The sequence below is a fragment of the Elgaria multicarinata genome, chromosome 3 (assembly GCF_023053635.1).
Source record: "Elgaria multicarinata webbii isolate HBS135686 ecotype San Diego chromosome 3, rElgMul1.1.pri, whole genome shotgun sequence".
NCBI lineage: Eukaryota > Metazoa > Chordata > Lepidosauria > Squamata > Anguidae > Elgaria > Elgaria multicarinata.
In genome coordinates this window covers 146,224,191-146,245,556 of record NC_086173.1, presented here as the reverse complement: position 1 = coordinate 146,245,556, position 21,366 = coordinate 146,224,191, and the positions used below count along the sequence as shown (strand labels likewise).

At 46.8% G+C, this 21,366-nt stretch overlaps 3 protein-coding genes across 3 annotated transcripts in view; 2 read left to right on the top strand and 1 right to left on the bottom strand.

Moving 5' to 3' along the window:
* POLR1H (RNA polymerase I subunit H) overlaps nt 1-13,254 on the bottom strand; it is a 64,158-nt gene extending 50,904 nt beyond the window's left edge. The window contains exon 1 of the mRNA XM_063122252.1: nt 13,251-13,254. The gene's annotated coding sequence lies outside the window, so the exon portion shown is untranslated. The remainder of the gene's footprint in view (nt 1-13,250) is intronic.
* Nucleotides 3,915-5,066, top strand: LOC134395499 (carbohydrate sulfotransferase 6-like). The gene has a single exon (XM_063121663.1). The coding sequence runs from the start codon at nt 3,915-3,917 to the stop codon at nt 5,064-5,066; it is 1,152 nt and encodes a 383-aa protein (XP_062977733.1).
* On the top strand, nt 12,230-21,155 carry LOC134395498 (ubiquitin carboxyl-terminal hydrolase 19-like). Its single transcript, XM_063121662.1, is given in 7 exon segments — nt 12,230-12,349; nt 12,617-12,956; nt 12,959-13,225; nt 14,389-14,950; nt 15,055-16,186; nt 18,264-19,052; nt 21,114-21,155. Coding segments are annotated over 7 exon segments (3,252 nt in total).
* The last annotated feature ends 211 nt before the right edge of the window (nt 21,156-21,366 follow it).

Below are 21,366 nucleotides of genomic sequence, written 5' to 3'. Positions count from 1 at the left end.
TCATCCCACGTACCCGTTTCCCTTGAATTATCCCCATAGCGTAGGGTGACCATATGACTGGATTTGCCCGGATTTGTCTGGGTTTTTGAGGACAAATCTGGGAGGGGAGGGGAAATCCGGATTTTTCCAAAGAGCAGCTCTAATGGGAATTAACTAAAATGCTTATAACTCCGTCATTTTTTAAGATAAAGACATGAAACTTGGCACGATGGTAGCTCTTAGGAAGGGCTTTAGTCATACCAAATTTGAAACATATCCATTCATCCATTGATTTTCTAGATTTTTTTTAAAAAATGAGGTTTTAAATTATTATTTTTAAACTGTCATTTTTAAAGATAAAGAGATGAAACTTTGCACCATGATAGGATTTAGGTAGAGCTTTAGCCACACCAAATTTGAAACAGATCTGTTCATCCATTGATTTTTTAGGATTTTTTTTAAATGGAGGTTTTTAAATTATTATTTTTAAGCTGTCATTTTTAAAGATAAAGAGCTGAAAGTTGGCACCATGATAGCTTTTAGGTAGAGCTTTAGCCATACCAAATTTGAAATAGATCTGTTCATCCATTGATTTTTAGGAATTTTTTAAAATTTGAGGATTTAATTTTTTAAAAATATATATATATTATTTTTAAAGATGAAGAGATGAAACTTGGCACCATGATTGCTCTTAACAAGGATTTTAGCTATGCCAAGTTTGAAACAGACCTGTCCATCCATTGTTTTTTTAGGATTTTTTTAAAAGTTCAAAGTTTTAAAATTATTGTATTTTAAAACTGCTGGAGCCATATCCTTCGAACTCAGGTTGTCAAACCTCCTCTTTGGGGTTTAAGACAAATCTGTTATACATAGCATCTTAATGTTAAAATCACTGAAATAAAGAACAAGTGAGAGATTCAATGTATCTGAAATTAACTTCACTCACTCCTACTTTTGTAGGTTTTGCTGTACTTTGAAGCTTTTGCTATGCTTTGTGTGATACAGTCCCCCCTTCCCTCAAATATCTTTTCTGACTTAGTCTTCACTCATTGCAAGCTGCTGTTGTTGTTAACAGGGTTTGCTACTGGCCGGCCGGATGGCTGGCTTTTTTTAATTTCAATTTTTTTAAAAAGCTTGTGTATAATTGTCACAAGTTTCTCTACTCTAACATTAGGGTGGGTGTTGTGGCAGTTTACCTAAAGACTGGAGATCCCCTTAACGCCAAGGGCTGAAACTGCTCAATATGCAAAACCCCAAAGAGGAGGTTTGACAATCCTCAAATTTTAAAAAAATTCCTTAAAATCAATGGATGAACAGATCTATTTCAAATTTGGTATGGCTAAAGCTCTACCTAAAAGCTATCATGGTGCCAACTTTCAGCTCTTTATCTTTAAAAATGACAGTTTAAAAATAATAATTTAAAAAATTCAATTTAAAAAAAATCCTAAAAAATCAATGGATGAACAGATCTGTTTCAAATTTGGTGTGGCTAAAGCTCTACCTAAATCCTATCATGGTGTGAAGTTTCATCTCTTTATCTTTAAAAATGACGGTTTAAAAATAATAATTTTAAAACCTCAATTTTTTAAAAAAATCTAGAAAATCAATAGATGACCGGATCTGTTTCAAATTTGGTATGACTAAAGCCCTTCCTAAGAGCTACCATCGTGCCAAGTTTCATGTCTTTATCTTAAAAAATGACAGAGTTATAAGCATTTTAGTTAATTCCCATTAGAGCTGCTCTTTGGAAAATCCAGATTTCCCCTCCCGGATTTGTCCCCGAAAACCTGGACAAATCCGGGAAAATCTGGTCATATGGTCACCCTACATTACCTCTTTCAGGAATTAACCTTCAATGGCAAGGGAAACTCTTTCAACCTGAGGGCTGAACCTCTGGGAGACACACCCCAGTGGTGGGGGAAAGGCAGAAGGCAAAGTGGGCGGGGCTAAAGGCAAAAGTGTGTGTGGCCAAAATACCAGCATATTTTAGCTTAAAGCTCTTACTGAGGGTAACTAAGGCTTAAGAGAGGCATTTCAGCCTTTTCTGAATGGGGATTTGGTATTTTGGCCCTGTTGCTTTTCCTTTCAGATGCATAGGCGTGCACAAGGGGTGTGCTGGGTGTGCCCAGGCATATCCTAATGTCTCAAGCAATAAGTGCCAAATTGAGGGGGTAATTGTGTGGGGATCCAGAGGGGGATCCAGATGCAGTGGAAATGGTCCTCTGACTTCTCCGCCACCACGTCAAAGAAACACTGCTTCTGAGACAGCATCTTTGCTCCCGGAAGCAGGAGCAAAAAGGCACCACTCTGCTGGGACCCTCTTTCCCAGGAGCTACACTTCAAAGAGGCCAGGAGGAGGGCCCCTGAAGGCTAATATGTCTTCATAAGCCCCACCTCTGGCGAATGTCACCACAAAGTCCCACCAATGTTGGGATTTGAGGAGCGTCTTCTCATTTCGCGCCCTCACCTAGAACACTCTCCCTCCCCCAGTCAGGCAAGCCAAACACAGAGTAGGGCATCTGTGTCTACAATGTTTAATAAATAAATGAATAAAAATAATGTCTTTTATTCAATAAATGTCCGCCTTTAAAAAACAACAACAACCTTGATGCACACCCTAATGAAATGTGGTGTGAATGCCTATGTTCAGACGCACCCACCACTGGAAGTGCTTCTCCAAAATGGAATTTGGCTCTTGGGCTGAAAGAGGTTCTTTTACTTCCAACCTGCAGTAACTCTGCAAGGTCCGAGAGAGAGAAAGAGAGGTCTTTCACAGCTCTGCTACCAGAGAACTATTTAAAAGAGGATGCCTGGGACTGAGCAGAAGACCTTCTGCATGCAAAGCATGTGTCTCCCAAGGAGCTACAATCCCTCATTGTTGGCTTATTTGTAATATGAATTACTCGCTGCACAAAACAGTGAGCTGGCCAGAAATACAGGTGTTGCTAAGGCAAGGATGCAAAACCTGTGGCTAGAGACTGGGCATTTTAATATGAATTTACCTAATTTTGCATTTTGAGTCCAGACACAAACTGAAACGTAGATATCCTGCTAAATTCACACATTTCCCCATTTTGCCATTATGTTTTCCAATCAAAAACCGCATGAAAATGCATATATCAGGGGGGAAGTGCACATATATTAGTGAAAATAATGTTCAAAGATGCATTACATTTGGAAAATTCCTTGCCAAAAATGTATATATTAGCCAGCAACATTGCATACAAAAATGCATGTATTAAGGGAAAAATGCACAAAAATTCAAATAACTAGTCATGCAAACTATATATATATATATATATATATATATATATATATATATATATATCAACGTCAAAGCAAATTTAAGATTGGGGAAAATCTCAAAGTTCAGGATTTACCAAATTTAAGATTTGAAAAATGAGAAACTGTAATTGACAGATTTCTCCATCCCTACCTGTGACCCTCCAGATGTTACTATGCATCAGCCCCAGCCAGCATGGTCCCATGGGAATTGGAGTCCAGCAGCATCTGGAGGACTACAGATTCCACACCCCTGACATCAGGAGTACACATACGATATGTCTGAATCATAGCAGGGAAGCGATCCTCTTTGCCCGGCCCCTGCTAATTAAGGCCCCGGGATCCAATTCATAGCATCGTAGAGTAGTAGCGTTGGAAGGGGCCTACAAGGCCATTGAGTCCAAGCCCTACTTACTGCAGGAATACACCTTAAAGCATCCCTGATGGATGGCTGTCCAGCTGCCTCTTGAAGGCCTCTAGTGTGGGAGAGGCCACAACCTCCCTAAGTAATTTGTACAAATCTGTTCCAAACACATAGCTGAGGTTTCCTGGGTGCAGAATCTGTACTTCCATACTATTCTATTCCTCTAGCCGCCTCCAGAGCTGTCTAACTGACTCTTGTTCTGTATCTGTTCCCTCTTCAGCCTGGCAAAATGCGCTTTCGGAACAGCAGCAGCAGCTCCCAACTTCTCCTGGCCTTGGCCTTGCTTGTGCTCTTTTTGTTCTTGTCCCAGAGGAGGCTAGAGCCTCACCATGGCACTCAACCTCAAACCAAGACCCATGTGCTGATCCTCTCCAGCTGGCGCTCTGGGTCCACTTTTGCAGGGCAGCTCTTCAGCCAGAACCCAGAGGTCTTCTACATGATGGAGCCAGCCAAGCACGTGTGGAACCGCATGCCCTGGGGCAACCCCGAACTCCTCCATGGGTCCCTGCGAGACTTGCTGCGTTCCATCTTTCTGTGTGACATGGCAGCCCTTAGCACCTACATCAAAAGTCCCAGCAAGGTGAATCACCTCTTCTTGTGGGAAATGAGCCGGGCCCTGTGCTCCCCTCCAGCCTGCGAGGCCTTCAGCCGCTCTGACATTGTAGACTTCGAGGAGTGCAAAGCCCAATGCGGTGACACCCCTTTTCGGAAGATTTCAGAAGCTTGCGCCACCTACAGCCACGTAGTGGTGAAGACCGTGCGCTTCTTCCAACTGGAAGCCCTCTTTCCGCTCCTGACGGATCCCTCCCTCCATCTTCATGTCATCCACTTGGTCAGAGACCCGCGGGCTGTCTATGCCTCGCGGAAGGTCTTCTCTCTTCTCCCGGATGACCTGCTCCTTGCCAACGCTGTCAACGCCACCTCCGGCATCCAGGGGGTCATGCGCCAAATCTGCCACAGCCAGGCTGAGATGTACCTCACGGCCTTGCACTACATGCCTCCAGCCTGGAGAGGGCGATATCTCCTCACCCGTTACGAAGACCTGGTGAGAGACCCGCTGGGGCACATGGCCAAGTGGTACCATTTCACTAGCTTGTCTTCCTCCCCTAAGCTTGAGGCATGGGTCTACAATATAACTCACTGGCCCACCAGCAGTGACGACGCAGATCCCTTGGGAATACAGAAAAATGCCAACATGGTCTCCCAGGCTTGGAGGAAGCATCTCAGCTTCCAGGAGGTGCAAGAAGTCCAAGCCATCTGCAGACAAGCCATGGAGGTCTTTGGTTATAAACCCGTGGGATCAGGGGAGGAGCAGGGAGATTTGGGACTGGATCTTGTTCTTCCTCAAAGAATAATGAAGGACCATGCAAAAGGGCTGTAAACATAACACAAGAGAGAGCAGGAAGGGTGGAAGACACCTTCATGCGAATGCTGGCATATGCCAGTGGTGGATGGGACAGGGGACAAGAGCCAAGAACGGGCATGGGTGTGGTCATCCTCTCTCTCTCTCTCTCTCTCTCTCTCTCTCTCTCTCTCTCTCTCTCCCATTTCCTCTCTGCCTTGTTAGCTATCAGAGGAGGAACCAGTTACTCTTGCCATGTGCCTGAGCAGATTGCTTTTAGAGGCCTTTTAAAATAAGGCAAAGGGCTACAGGTTGCCCACCCCTGATAAAGAGGCTGAGCTCTGTAAGAAAGGGAGGAGCAGGGTTGCCAATATTCTGTTTTTGTATGGACTAGGAGGACCATATGAAAAGGAGGACAGGGCTCCTGTATCTTTAACAGTTGCCTAGAAAAGGGAATTTCAGCAGGTGGCATTTGTATGCATGCAGCACCTGGTGAAATTCCCTCTTCATCCCAACCGTTAGAGCTGCAGGAGCTATACTAGAGTGACCAGATACAAAAGAGAGCAGGGCTCCTGCAGCCTTAACGGTTGTGATGAAGAGGGGATTTCACTAGGTGAAATTCACAGCACCCTCCCGTTCATGTTTCCCAGCAACTGGTATACATAGGCATACTGCCTCTGATACTGAAAGTCACATATAGCCATCAGGACACATATAGCCACCAGGATTAGTAGCCGTCGATAGCCTTTCTCCTCCATGAATTTGTCCAGTCCCCCTTTAAAGCCATAAAAAGGGCCATCACTACATCTTATGGAACTGAATTCCATAGTTTAACTATGCGCTGTATGAAGAAGTGCTTCCTTTTATCTGTTGTCTTTTCTTTAAACCAAAGAGTCTCAAAACAGAAAAGCTGTTCTGGCCCTGTGCCCAAAAGATTTTTTTAAAAAAACATGCCAAAGACCGCAAAATACACACAGTTACTAAATACAATGAACGATAGCTAGAATTAAGATGCTGGCATTATGGGTCATTACAACCTCCTGTACCGCCCTGTAAGTTAAACACTTGAAATTGAATAAACTCTCTTGTTTGCTAAATGGCTTGTGTGATGACTGCACCTTAAGACACTTTGAATTTGTGTTGGCAGCTTTTGCAACTGGGTGTGAGTGGCATTTGTGAATGGTGGAAGTAGTTTGACTTTTCCATTATGCCTGAGTTCTGTGCATCTTAAAAGCTTTTGCTAACCATCAAAGGTGGTGAACCTTTTGGGGGCCGAGGGCTGCAATGCCACCTGGGAACCCACCACAAGAACCCAAAGTGGCTGTATCCACTCTGCTCCCTTGCACAAACACCATTCACACATGGGACAAACTCCAAGTTATGTTAACTGTGTAACTTGTAGGTGAGCAATGGAGACTCCCCCCTTTAATTCCAACAGGGGGGGAATTTTGGATTATTATTATTATTATTATTTATTTATATAGCACCATCAATGTACATGGTGCTGTACAGATAACACAATAAATAGCAAGACCCTGCCGCATAGGCTTACAATCTAATAAGTTGTAGTAAACAATAAAGAGGGAAGGAGAATGCAAACAGGCACAGGGAAGTGTAAACAGGCACAGGGTAGGGCAAAACCAACAGTGTAAAGTCAGAACAAACTCAATATTTGAAGGCTATAGGGAAAAGAAAAGTTTTGAGCTGAGTCTTAAAAGCAGTGATTGAGTTGGTAGTTCTCAAGTGTTCTGGAAGAGCGTTCCAGGCGTAAGGGGCAGCAGAAGAAAAAGGACGAAGCCGAGTAAGGGAAGTGGAGGTCCTTGGGCAGGCGAGAAGCATGGCATCGGAGGAGCGGAGAGCCCGAGCGGGGCGATAGTGTGAGATGAGAGAGGAGAGATAGGCAGGAGCTAGGCCGTGAAGAGCTTTGAAGGTCAGTAGGAGAAGTTTATATTGGATTCTGAAGTGAATTGGAAGCCAGTGAAGAGATTTCAGAAGTGGAGTGACATGGTCAGAGCGGCGGGCCAAGAAGATGATCTTAGCGGCAGAGTGGTGGACAGAGACCAGCGGACTGATGTGAGACGAAGGAAGGCCAGAGAGAAGAAGGTTGCAGTAGTCCAACCGAGAGATAACCAGTGCGTGAACGAGAGTCTTGGCAGAAGAGACAGACAAAAATGGTCGAATCCTGGCAATATTATACAGGAAGAAACGACAGGATTTAGCTACTGCCTCGATGTGAGGAGTAAAGGAGAGCGAGGAGTCAAATATAAAGCCAAGACTACGAGCTTCCTTGACCGGAGTAAGCGTGACATCGTTGACAGTAAGGGAGAATGAGAGGTGAGGAGAAGGTTTAGGAGGAAAAACTAGCAGTTCAGTCTTTGCCATGTTAAGTTTCAAACGACGATGAAGCAGCCAGGCTGAGATATCTGAAAGACATGCCAAGATACGATCGTGAACATCTGGAGAAAGTTCCGGAGATGAAAGATATAATTGTGTATCATCGGCATACAGGTGATATTGGAGGCCGTGAGATTGAATGAGCTTGCCCAAGGGCAGCATGTATAGAGAGAACAACAACGGGCCAAGCACCGAGCCTTGCGGAACCCCAACTGAAAGGGGAAAAGAGGAGGACGAGCTGCCGTTAGCCGACACGCTGAAAGAGCGACCTTCTAGATAGGAGGCGAACCAGTTATAGACAGAGCCACAGAGTCCAAGGTCGTGGAGGGAATCTAAGAGAAGATCGTGATCAACCGTGTCAAAGGCTGCGGTTAGATCAAGGAGAATAAGAACAGAATAATGGCCTTTAGACTTGGCAGTAAGAAGATCATTGGTGATCTTGGTAAGGGCTGTTTCAGTGGAATGCAAAGGACGGAAGCCAGATTGAAAGGGATCCAGAGCAGAGTTATTAGAGAGAAAGTCAAGACAACGAGAGTAGACCAGACGTTCCAGGATCTTTGAGACAAAGGGCAAGAGGGAGACAGGTCGGTAGTTAGACAGGGATAGTCGATCAAGAGTGGGTTTTTTGAGAATGGGAGAGACTGTAGCATGTTTAAAAGCAGAAGGAAATGAACCAGAGGACAGAGAAGAATTAATGATGTGAAGCAAGGACGGGAGGATAGCGGGGATAAGATTAATAAAGACGCGAGAGGGAATCGGATCACGGGAACAAGTGGAAGGCTTCGACGAGCGCAGTATTTTAGACAGTTCATCAGCTGAGACCGAAGGGAATGCCGAGAGAGTTGAAGGAGGAGCTGACAGGTGAGGGACAGGAGCTGGAAGCGGAGCAGAGTTGGCTAGGTAGGGCAGGAGGTTTAATCCCCCCCTTTCTAGGGCACATCTACACGAAGGGTTTGCCCAGGGGTGGATTCATAGTAGCGGCACGTCATCTACATGACGCAGCCGCCATTGCGAAGCCATCCGGGGGCAAACCCTGGAAACACCATTCCAAAAAAGTCGGGTACTTATCCCAACTTTTTTTGGCAGTGGAGCCCATGGCGCCCCCGCGTCTGTAAAAGTAAAGAAAATAAAAATAGGGGGGGGAAACAGGGCCATTTCTCCCTCCCCCCTTTTTAAATTTTTATTATCTGTATCTGCACAGCTGCGCAGATACAGGGAATTAAAAAATTAAAAAATAGGGGGGATGAATGGGCAGCCAGAGGGAGGAGAGGTGGTTTGCCCCAAGTACCTGCCCCCTCACGTCCTCCTCTGGTTGCCTCGTTCCTCCCTACCCCCACTTTTTTTAAAATTATTGCTATCCGCGCAGCTGCGCAGATACAGACAATAAAATTTAAAAAGGGGGAGGAATGGCTACATTCCTCTCCTCCCATTTGTTTTTGTTTGTTTTTACTTTTAAAGACCAGGAAAGTTCACACTTGCGTTCCTTCCCGTGCAGATGCTGGGAAGGAACACAAGTGTGGGAGCAAGGTGCCTCACAGCGCCAAAGCGCCTGGTGTTCAGTGGTCCTGATCCCTGCATGTGCTTTCTCTTAAAAAAGAAAAGAATAGGCTCAACTACATGCTACACAATGAACATGATGTGTAGTTTGACCAAGGGGGGATCTACACTACTGCTTTGAAAGCGCTTTAAAGCACTTTGAAAACGTTTTGAAAACTGTATATGCAGTGTGTCCTGGGCCCCAACAGTTGTCAAAACTGTTATAAAGCGCTTTAAAGCAGTAGTGTAGATCCCCCCCAAGACATGCACATGCAATTCACACACATACACACAGTTCTCCGCTACCCCTCGTCACGTGTAGGGCTGGCCTGAGACATTTTGCTCCCTGAGGCAAAGTAACAAATGTCACCCCTTTCCCCAAGTCAAGGTGTTTAGTACTGAAGGCTGGCCAAGTTATTTTGGCGCCTGAGGCAGAAAATCTCACAAGTACTTTTCCCTGAAAGGAAAAATACAACAATAATAAAAAAATAACAATTTGCTGCTTTTTTATGTCACCCCAAATCTGAGGCCTCAGTTAGCTGCTTCACTTTAATGATAGGACCGGCCCTTCTTCCCCCACCCCATCATGGTGTGCTAGGAGGGGGGGAAATGCCTGAGGTCAAACCTATGCTAGGGTGACCATATGAAAAAGAGGACAGGGCTCCTGTATCTTTAATAGTTGTATTGAAAAGGGAATTTTAGCAGGTGTCATTTGTATATATGGGGAATATTTATTTTTCATGTTTATATGCAGCTTTCTGCCAAAAATAAGTTCAAACATATTTTAAAAATATATTACCACAAACATAGTGTGGTTTGGGTTGTACATTGTTCATTTATTATTTGTATTTATTTACATCGTCGTCAAGTTAGTCCTTCAGCTAAAAAGATTCCCAGAGCAGCTTACAAAGATAGATGTCATGAGAGTCCCTGCCTTCAGGCTTGGAATCTAAATTTAAGACATGACACACACAAAATAAGGAAGAGGAAAGATATAGATATAGATATATAGATATAGATATAGATATAGATATTCAAGCACAATCCCATGCTGGCTGGGGAATGCTGGGAGTTGCAGCACTTTCTTTTTTGTTGTTGTTGTGTAAACATGAATAGAATTGCACCCTTAATTTTTATTTTTATTTTTAAGCCTGTTTGAAGAGATGGTGATGGTGACAGTGTTATACGAATTTCCACTGTTTATTTATTTATTTATTTATTTAATTACATTTATATACCGCCCCACAGCCGAAGCTCTCTGGGCGGTTTACAACATTTAAAAATAGTAAACATTAAAAGTATACAATTTAAAAACACACACATACACACACACACACACACACACACACATAAAAACAGTATAAAAACAACAGTATCCATTTAAAAACAACAATTGTGGGGTCCATTAAAAACAAACTTAACGTTGTTAAATGCTGTTAAAATGCTGTTAAAAATGCCTGGGAGAAGAGAAAAGTCTTGAACAGGCGCCGAAAAGATAACAATGTTGGCGCCAGGCGAGCCTCATCGGGGAGATCATTCCACAGTCGGGGGGCCACCACTGAAAAGGCCCTCTCCCTTGTTGCCATCCTCCGAGCTTCCCTTGGAGTAGGCAATTATCTGTATTATAGTTATCTGTATTATAGGTTGCCAGGCAATGCCTAACAGGAAATCAAAACTACTAACCAAAGAAGCTGCCCGGAAAGTGTCTCCTAGGAAGTGGTCCCACATACGGGGACTTCGCCTCAGCGCTTATGTAAGAGTTACACGCACGCGCGAGGAAGAAATACAGATCAGTAAATGGTCTGAAGTTTGGGGAGGTTCTCACAGTCTGTGAACAAAGAAACGTGAACGGCGCAGGCTCAATGGCATAAATCATCAGGTGAACCAATAGGGTTCAAGTGCTTTCTGAACCCGTAAGCTGTTTTTGCACATGCGTGTTTACAGATTTCAATCAATGTTTGATTGCACTAACAAGCACACATCAACACTACTAACCACATGATAGATCACATGGACCAATGAATAAAGGCTGATGGCAGGGCCATCTTAACAGCATTATAGGCCCCCAGGCAAAGCAGTGCACTGGGCCCTGCCTACACAACCACTCACAGGAATAGAAATGTAAATTATCGATAAAATAAACGTATATTTATTGGTACCTCCAACAAAATCAGTGTTTTGACATTAAAAAAAAAACATGCTGTACAGCAAAGATTAATCAATACAAACAATTGGACAATATAACGCGAGCCTTGAACTTGAAAAACAACAATTTCAACATAAAAATGGTACTTAGTTGGTAAATCATACTGACGGAGATGCCATAGGCACACAGTATGAAATTACTATGAATTATTTATTATTGATCAAGTGTTCAACACAAACATTTGCGAACTTTCTTTGCAGAGAATTCCTTTATAATTGGCTTGAAGTCAATGGTCTTCAGGATGTCATTTTTCATACACATGAGTGAAAGCCAGTTCAAACGCTGCTGCCCACTTCCGCAGTTCACGTTTGAACACAGTTTTTGATAAATACCTTGTCCGGGTATTCTCTCCTCCATCTTCTTTATACACTCTGCGTGAGTTTGAAAGGTTGCTATCATGATTCTGACATGATGTCGGCCCACTTCAAATCCAGTAATCCGCTGTGTTAGTATTGCTAATGTCCCATAATCCAGGATCTGTGTCTTGGATCGCAAACTCCTTTACAGTTTCACATTTGGGCATTTCCTCTTGTGGAATGTCCTCAGCTGCAGGAACAGGTAATGATACCATTATGTCTGATGGAACTGGAAGATTGGGTGCAGGAGTGGATGTAGATGTGGATGATATAGTTGAAGGAGCAGTACTAGTGGCTGACATTGCACTTGGATTGAACCAAGATGTTAATTTTGGAAGTTTGCTCGTTTTCTCTTTCTTTTCTGCTGCTCTTTTCCTCTTCTGTGCTCCGCTCAAAACGTTGTGTTTCATTTCTGCAAATGTTAAAATTAGTGTTAAATTCTGGTCTGTGCATAGATTAGCATGGGGCCCCTATGCTCGTGGGGGCCCCGGGCAACTGCCCAGTGTGCCCATGCGTTAAGACGGCACTGGCTGATGGTGCTGATAACATGAATGCATAAAACATCCCCTCAACTAGGGAGGGGCATGACATTGCATATGCGTGAGCAACAATGTTTACCCTTTACTCGAGTTCAGTAAACTGAGAAAACCCAAGGGGCCTCCAAGTCATCTTTCTACCCAGTGCATACACATCCGGACACACTGTTGGGCATGATTGGTGGGCACAATACAGCCTATGCCCGGCTTCCCAGTGACAAGAACAGCCAGCGCACTGATGTGGGTTGGAGGCTCTTTGACGATTGCACTGTCACCATAGTAGATGAAAGCCAGGTGGTGACATGATATGCTTATGTGCTCTTCTACCGCCGACGAAACTCCCCCGTAGAGAGACCCCCACGAGGGCCACCTCATCCCTCAGACCCTCAGGCTGACTTGGCCCCATCTGCTGAGGCAGCAGCCAATCAGGGAATTAGCTCGCCACCCTTTGGAACCAGCATCGCCCCTGAAGTTGCAGAGCGCCCCACTCCATCCTACAGCAACATGGAGGAAGTTGACTAAGGCATTCTGCACTGGGGGCATTTGTTCCCTGTGAGAGAGGAACAAAGAGTCGCCAAGATAGCTGGCTTGGCAGAGGAAGTAGATATGTCTTTCACAGACACCAGTTGTGTCGTCAAGTTACCTGATGGCCGCCAGTGGAGCTGCCGGTTTTACGCAGACATCGAGAGTTCCTGCAGCAAAGTCCAGTACAAGAAGGGCAATGTCATGCAGCTGGTGCTACAGAAGAAGATCCCTTTGCACGCTTGGCCTTCGCTCTCGAAGTGGTGCAAAGATGGCTCAAGGGAGCAGACCAAGAGGGCTGCATGTAAGGGGAACGGCAAGGAGAAGCCCCCTTCTGGGGGGGAAGGACCTGTGGAGCCTCAGCCTGATAGCGCCATGGAACCACCCGGGGGGAAAGAGAGCCCTCCAACCCAAAGCGAGTCCCTGAGACCTCAGGAGGGAAGAACCCAGCTAGCTTGGGGCTGCCAGCTGGCCCGTGTGCCAAAAGGGCAGTGTGTGTCAATGCCACTCCGTCTGCGGAGGAAGGGAGCGGCAGCAGCAGCAGTGTAAGCACCACAGGGCTCTGTGAGAAGGTCGACAGCCAGAGGAATGGCTGGGGAGCCCAGGGAAATGCTTCCTTGAATGTAAAGGCTGACAACCTGGAGAGTCGTGCCCAAGGAAATACAGCTGCCTTCAGCTCCTGCAGAGACATTGGGCTTTGCTAGACCTACCAGGTGTTCCGTCGTTGAGGAGCGGTGAAAGCGGATTTTCCCGTTCAGCCGTGACGCCTCATGATCCACACCTGCCTTCGATTTGTGGCGGAAGTTTGAGGTTGTGCTGCTGCCGCCGCGAACACGGTTGCGCAGCCACACCGGCCTGATTGCCGCGGCTTTTTTTTTTGCTCGCTGCACGGTTTGCGCAAGTCCAAAAGACCGCAAACTTGCGCAGCCGTCAGCGATGCGGCGCTGAGCCGCCGGCGGCGGCGACAGTGGCAGTGCCAGCTGAAGTGCTGCTGGTGCTGTTGAGGGTCAACATTGATGCGCTCACTTCCTGATGGGGGTCATGGCGGGTGTCATATGACCCGAGGTCAATCGTCTGCATGGCCACTCTGTGCCTACATCTCCCATCATGCCTCTGAGGTGTCGGCGGCGATGACCGCCTCTGTGCCCTGTGCCCCATCCCAAGAAGCCAACCCACATCTGGCCGTAGCCATGGCAGCAGCCCACAAACAGCTCTGCCCTCTGCCAGCCTGGTACCCACACTAACAGGCAGCGTACAGCACCGCCATTATGCGGCCACGGTAGCTGCCCACCGCAAGGAGTCACCAGCCACTTTTCCGGTCCTCTGTTCCTGCGCAAACTGTCACTGGGGGAATAAAAAAAAAAGCCGCTCCACTGCGCTGCCCCAGCTGGCGGACTGCATGCAAATGGCGGAGGCGGCTTGACCGAAGCCGCTGACCACTCCCCCTTAGCACGCCTTTTCCTGCCCAGTGCGGACCGCAGTGACCTCACATCCTCCCACATGTACTCCGAATTACCACGGGATGGCAGGAAAAGGCGCACTAGAACTCACTTTTTTAAAGTCGGGAGAAAGAGGCTTCACCGCAGGATAATGGCGGATCCTCGTGAACGTCATCTGGAAGCCTCGATGTGACTGCAGAAGGTAACGCGCGCTAGAGTCTTGTCTAGTAACGCCCATTGTCCCATCAGCATGTGCCCTGCCCAGAGAAAGAGATCCCACCGCCTGCCAGTTCCTCTGAGGCTCCACAGGGGCTAGAAGCTGTGTCTGCCTTCAGCGAAGGCCTCAACTCCTTTCTCCCACCCAGCGGCCAGACGAGGTCGTTGCAGAAGAGGCCTGGCAGCGGCACAAACTGAGGAACGATTCCTTCATTGTGGACCTGTTCCAGGGCCTGTACAAATCCAAGCTAGTGTGCCCTGTGTGCTCAAAGGTGTCCATCACGTTCAATCCTTTCCTGTATTTGCCAGTCCCCCTACCCCAGAAGCAGAAAGTGCCAACTGTCTATTACTTTGTAAAGGAATCCCACAAGAAACCTGTCAAGTTCCTCGTGAGCATCAGCAAGGAGAACTCTACTGCTATGGAGGTGCTAGACTCGGTGTCTCATAGCACACGGGTGAATCCTGAAAACCTGCGCCTGGCTGAGGTGCTCAAGAACTGCTTCCCCCGCATGTTCCTGCCCTCCAGTTCATTGGACACGGTCTCCCCCACTGACCTTCTGCTGTGCTTTCAGGTGCTTTCTCCAGAACTGGCCAAGGAGCGTGTGGTGGAGCTGCAAGTTCAACAGCGTCCTCAGGTGACCAGCGTGCCCATCACCAAATGTGCTGCCTGTGAGAAGAAGCAGCAGTCAGAGGAGGAGAAGCTGAAGCGCTGTACTCGGTGCTACCGCGTTGGATATTGCAACGCAACGTGTCAGAGAACACACTGGTCCGACCACAAAACTTGTGTCGCCCTGAGAACATTGGCTTCCCTTTCCTCATCAGTGTGCCCGAGTCACGCCTCACCTATGCATGGCTGGCCCAGCTTCTGGAAGGCTATGCCAGGTACTCGGTCAGCATGTTCCAGCTGCCCCTGCAGGTGGGCCGGCTGTCGCCCGAACAAGGCTTGCAGCCCCAACCTCCTGAGAAACAAGCACCACCGGCCAGGAATAGCAGTGCTACAGCGGTGTGTGCTGCTTCTGCTGCTGCTGAGACCACCATGGAGTCGGGAGGTGGTGCCAGGGCCCCACACCTGTTGCAGGAACTCCAGGCATCCCTCTCAGCTCCGGAGCTGCAGCCTGAATTAGGGGATACCAGCACTGTGAGGCGCAAGGTGCCTGCAGGGAGAAGCTCGGGGCTAAGCTTCCAGACAAGTGACGTCAACTTTCTGCGATTGCATCCAGGCTGTGGCTCTCATACAGTATTCAGGTGGCAAGTAAAACTCGGGAATCTCATAGAGCCAGGCCTGCGCAAATATAACTTCACCCCCGCCCGCATCGACGTCTGCTTGAAGAAATGGCACAGCCAGCGCTGGGGGGGCCTGGAGGCTCCTGCAACACGAGGTGCAGTGGGTGGTGCGAAGGTTGCCATGCCAACAGGCCCTACCCTGCTGGATAAAAGCCAACCTGGAAATAACCAGCAACCTCTGTCCACTAAAGAGGAGGCATGAGCGGGTGAGAAGGAGAAGCCAGGAGCAGAGGGGAGAGGCCTGGATGGCGTAGCTGCTCAGAGAGTGTCTGAGCATGTGCCAGTGAAGCAGGAACCGCTGGTGCCCTCACCGAAGCCAACGTGCATGGTCCCACCAATGACCCACAGCCCTCTCAGCAGCAAAAGTGTGGAGGAGGAGGAGGAGGAGGAGGAAGAGGAGGACAAGAATGTGTGTCTGCCAGGCTTCACAGGGCTCATGGAAGTGGGCAATACCTGCTTCATGAACAGTGTTATCCAGTCTCTCTCCAACACCAGGGAGTTGCGGGACTACTTCCATGATCACATTTTTGAGTCCGAAATAAACTACAATTACCCACTGGGAACTGGGGGGTACCTAGCTATTGGCTTTGCTGTGCTTTTGAGGGCAAACTGGAAAGGCACAAACCACACCTTCCAGCCTTCCAAACTGAAGGCGATTGTGGCCAGCAAGGCCAGCCAGTTCACAGGGTATGCTCCACACGGGACAGGAGCAGGTGGAGGAAACATCGCGGCCTGCTCCTGTTGGACTCTTCCCCCAACCCCACAGGGCAAACTGTCATCTTGGCCCTGTGGGGAAGAAGAAAGACCAAGGGGACAAGAGCAGGCAGAAGAAACATTGTGGCCTGCTCCTGTTGGACTCCCCTCTTTCGGGAGCAGGACAATCCCATCAGCCCTGTTCCCGGTCCACTTAATTTCTCCCTCTTCCCTCCTGGACTCCTTTTTCCTTGTGTGTCATGTTTTATTAGACTGTAAGCCTGAGGGCAGGGACTTTTTTGCTAAGTGTTAGCCGCTCCGAGAGCCTTTTTTGGCTTAGGAGTAGGGTATAAATATGATAAATAAATAAATAAGCTTGGATTCAGGCTTCTCTGAGCCAGACTTGGACACACGGCCTGAGAGCTGCGTGGAAAGGGAGCTGCCTTATGAGGCCAGGAAAAGACACCCTGGTTTTTAGAGGAGGCGAATTTCAGGTTGTCTCCCAAGTTATTAGCTGAGTTTGGACAACACGCTAATAATAATAATAATAATAATAATAATAATAATAATAATAATAATAATAATAATAATTTCTTACCCGCCTCTCCATTTTGATCGAGGCAGGGAACAGCAGTAAATATAAAATACATGAAATACTGATTAAAAACTGATGTGGGTTGGCAGCTCTTTGACGATAGCACTGTAGAATAAATTGCAAAATGCCTGCTTGAATTAGCTAATCACAAGACCCTGAATACACATTCGTGCCTAAGAACATAAACCTTTGCTGGGAGCAAAGGTTTATGTTCTGAGTGCAAACTCTGCCCAGCAACAGCAACGTGGCGTTTAAACGTGTGACTCCGAAGTAACCTCACATGATTGTCACTCATCCCCATTGTTCGTATGCTAATATAAAAAATTACTTTTAGATTGTTCAGGGCCAGACCCTGCAGGGCGTTAGCTTGCTGGTTGTCTGGTCTTTCTCGAGAAATAAAAGTTAGGTTGCATCCGCTGAAGGTCTACGAGTCTGATTCCACCCTGAAGGATAAAATTGGCACAGTCCTCCAGGGGAACGAACCTCTTTCTGCCATTTCAGCAACAGCACTGTCACCATAGTAGATGAAAGCCAGGTGGTGACACGATATGCTTATGTGCTCTTCTACCGCCAACGAAACTCCCCTGTAGAGAGACCCCCACGAGGGCCACCTCATCCCTCAGACCCTCAGGCTGACTTGGCCCCATCTGCTGAGGCAGCAGCCAATCAGGGAATTAGCTCGCCACCCTTTGGAACCAGCATCGCCCCTGAAGTTGCAGAGCGCCCCACTCCATCCTACAGCAACATGGAGGAAGTTGACTAAGGCATTCTGCACTGGGGGCATTTGTTCCTTGTGAGAGAGATTGATCACAAAGAGTCGCCAAGATAGCTGGCTCGGGAAGAAAGCGTCGAACCCCTGGCCCAGACCCCGTCACTGACCCCGGCGGGCCGTTTGTTTCATCCAAATGGCTGAAAATGTCCAGTAGTGCCTGGGCAGCATCCCTGGGCAGAGGAGAACAGCACGGGGAGTGGAAGATGCGACCAGCAAGAAGAAGCAGAAGGACCGAACGAATCAGGAGAGTAAGGAAGGCGAGAGGCCAGTTGGCAGTGACTCAGAGAAAGACCTGCTGCTGGGCTGGAAGCAGAACAACCACGAGGTCATTGTGAAACATGGACAATGGGGTCCCCAAGGCAGAGGAAGTAGATACGTCTTTCACAGACACCACTTGTGTCGTCAAGTTATCTGAGGGCCGCCAGTGGAGCTGCCAGTTCTACAAGGACATCGAGAGTTCCTGCAGCAAAGTCCAGTACTGCTTCATGAACAGTGTTATCCAGTCTCTCTCCAACAGCTGGGAGTTGCAGGACTACTTCTATGATCGCACCTTCGAGTCTGAAATAAATTACAATAACCCACTGGGAACTGGGAGGCACCTGGCTATTGGCTTTGCTGTGCTTTTGAGGGCACTCTGGAAAGGCACAAACCACACCTTCCAAGCTGAACACGATTGCGGCCAGCAAGGCAAGCCAGTTCACAGGCTATGCTCAACACGATGTCCAGGAATTCATGGCTTTCCTGCTGGATGGGCTCCATGAGGACCTGAACCATGTCTATATCAAGCCCTTCATAGAAACGGTGGACTCGGATGGACAGCCAGACGAGGTCATTGCAGAAGAGGCCTGGCAGCGGCGCAAACTAAGGAACAATTCCTTCATTGTGGACCTGTTCCAGGGCCTGTACAAATCCAAGCTAGTGTGCCCTGTGTGCTCAAAGGTGTCCATCACGTTCGATCCTTTCCTGTATTTGCCAGTCCCCCTACCCCAGAAGCAGAAAGTACCGACAGTCTATTACTTTGTAAAGGAACCCCACAAGAAACTTGTCAAGTTCCTCGTGAGCATCAGCAAGGAGAACTCTACTACTATGGAGGTGCTAGACTCGGTGTCTCATAGCACACGAGTGAATCCTGAAAACCTGCACCTGGCTGAGGTGCTCAAGAACCGCTTTCACTGCATGTTCCTGCTCTCCAGTTCATTGGACACGGTCTCCCCCACTGACCTTCTGCTGTGCTTTCAGGTGCTTTCTCCAGAACTGGCCAAGAAGCGTGTGGTGGAGCTGCAAGTTCAACAGCGTCCTCAGGTGACCAGCGTGCCACTGGCCAGGAATAGCAGTGCTACAGCGGTGTGTGCTTCTGCTGCTGCTGAGACCACTGTGGAGTCAGGAGACGGTGCCAGGGCCCCACACCTGTTGCAGGAACTCCAGGCATCCCTCTCAGTCCCGGAGCTGCAGCCTGAATTATGGGATACCAGCACTGTGAGGAGCAAGGTGCCCGCAGGGAGAAGCTCAGGGCTAAGGGGACAGGAGCAGGCGGAGGAAACATCATGGCCTGCTCCTGTTCGACTCTTCCCCCACCCCCACAGGGCAAACTGTCATCTTGGCCCTGTGGGGAAGAAGGAGGACCAAGGGGACAGGAGCAGGTGGAGGAAACATCGTGACCTGCTCTTGTTGGACTCTTCCCCCACCCCCGCAGGGCAAACTGTCATCTTGGCCCTGTGGGGAAGAAAAACCACCATGGGGACAGGAGCAGGTGGAGGAAACATCGCAGCCTGCTCCTGTTGGACTCTTCCCCCACCCCCGCAGGGCAAACTGTCATCTTGGTTTACTTTTAAGGTTCCTGTATGATATTTCCTGAACATTTCTTCTAAAAAGATTAGTGGTTGAAATAACCCCATAACTTGCTTTATTTTTGCTACACAATTTACAATTATATTTTGTTTGAAAAAAAATTCTAAACCAATAGCCCAATTAATGTATTAATTTTCTCTATTGCTTCATAGTGATTTATGAATAGACTCAAAATGGAGCCTGTGTTTGATGTTAACTTGAAGAAGAAAAGGAAGGCAGACAATAAGCCATGCTGTTTCATTTGTAGTTCTCAATCATCCAAGGGATGAGTTTCACAACCTTCAAATGACAGTTATGAAAAAATTGTTGAGTGCCTTACAAAGCGAGCAAAATATGGCAAAGTAAACAGTGACAGAATTGTGAAAAATTTTTGGCATTGACTTTAATTTTGAGACACTGAAACACAACAGTGTGAAGTGGCATTGATCATGTTACCAATCTGTTATCCACAAAATATTAATTGAAAGACTTCAGAAAAGGTACGAGTTTCTGCAATCAACGCCTTCTACAGAGTGCATTCAACCTCAGGGACATTCAATCTCTGCACAGAATGCTAAGTATACTCGGTCACAAACTGTAGCTTATGAAAAGGACAAGTGCTTTTTTTGTGATCAGCCAGCCCCAAGGAAAGAAAAACTAAGGGAGGTTTCAACTGACAAAACTGGTAGAAACTTACGTCAAGCTATAGAACTTAAAACTGATGATAAATTTAGTGTAAGGTTAAGTGAAGCAATAAATATGAATGATGCATATGCAATTGTTGTAATGTATCATCGAAAATGTTGGACCGAATATGTCATGAACATTCTTCGATCTCAAGAGCATAGATTCAATGAAGAACATTCCAATAAGGGAAGATGTGTTTCGTTAATGGCAGCAAAGTCGAATTCATCAATATTCTTGAAGAGAAACTTTCAGTGGGGCAAGTTTTTGGAATGGACATCCTTGAAGAAACATACAAGTCTATTTGTTCTTCAAATAATGTGCAAGAGTCAGCTAATATGTCACGTAAGCAATTGAAAATATTTATTGAGACAGAGCTGTCAGACAAGGAAATCGAATTCTCTCAACCCAGGCAGCATAACAAATCAGAGAGAGTTTCAGTGAAGTGTACAAGGGAAGAACTGATAGCAGAGGCTGAAAGTTACGGAGATCAAAAGATGAGAGAACTGAATGTTTTGTTTGAGTCTGCAAACATCATCAGAAATCTTGTATTACATTCAAAGCCATGGACATTTGATGGTTCTGTACCATACGATCTCACTGATATTATTCCAAATGAACTTAACAGCTTCTTTAAGTGGTGCATTTGGGGGAAAAGAGACATTTCATCAAAGAAGAAGGAAAAACATGAAGAAGTGGAAAGGCGAGCTTGTCACATGTCACAAATTCTGATGTCAAATTGTCTCTCTCGTAGGCAAGTAGAAAACAAGCAGTCTACTCAGTTTCATCATACGAGAGACTTACCACTTCAGGTTGCCGATGGTCTGACAATTCATGGGTCAACCCGCAGCCAGTTCCTAGAAAATATCGTGCATGGTGTCGGCTGTAGCATTGGTTATAAACGGGTCCTATGGTTAGAAATGCAAATCGCATCAAGTGTTTTGAAAAGCATTCATGAAAATGATGGCGTTTACATCCCACCAGACATTGTGCCAAAAAGTTCTGACAACCTTGACTTCTCTGAAGACACAGCAGATGGTAGAAGAACACTTCATGGGACCGTCATAACGGTGTATCAAGTTATGAAAGAGTGTGATCCCATTACACCACTGTCATTAGCTTCGTCAAAGGATTGGCCAGGAGAAACCTTTGACACTGCTCTACCAACTGTACTTGCATGTCCAAACCCACCCAACTGGAAAACCTGCTGCCCACTGCCTGTGGGTTCACGCAAACAAATGAACTCCCTGGCAATTCTTAACAAGGCTGTACTTATTGA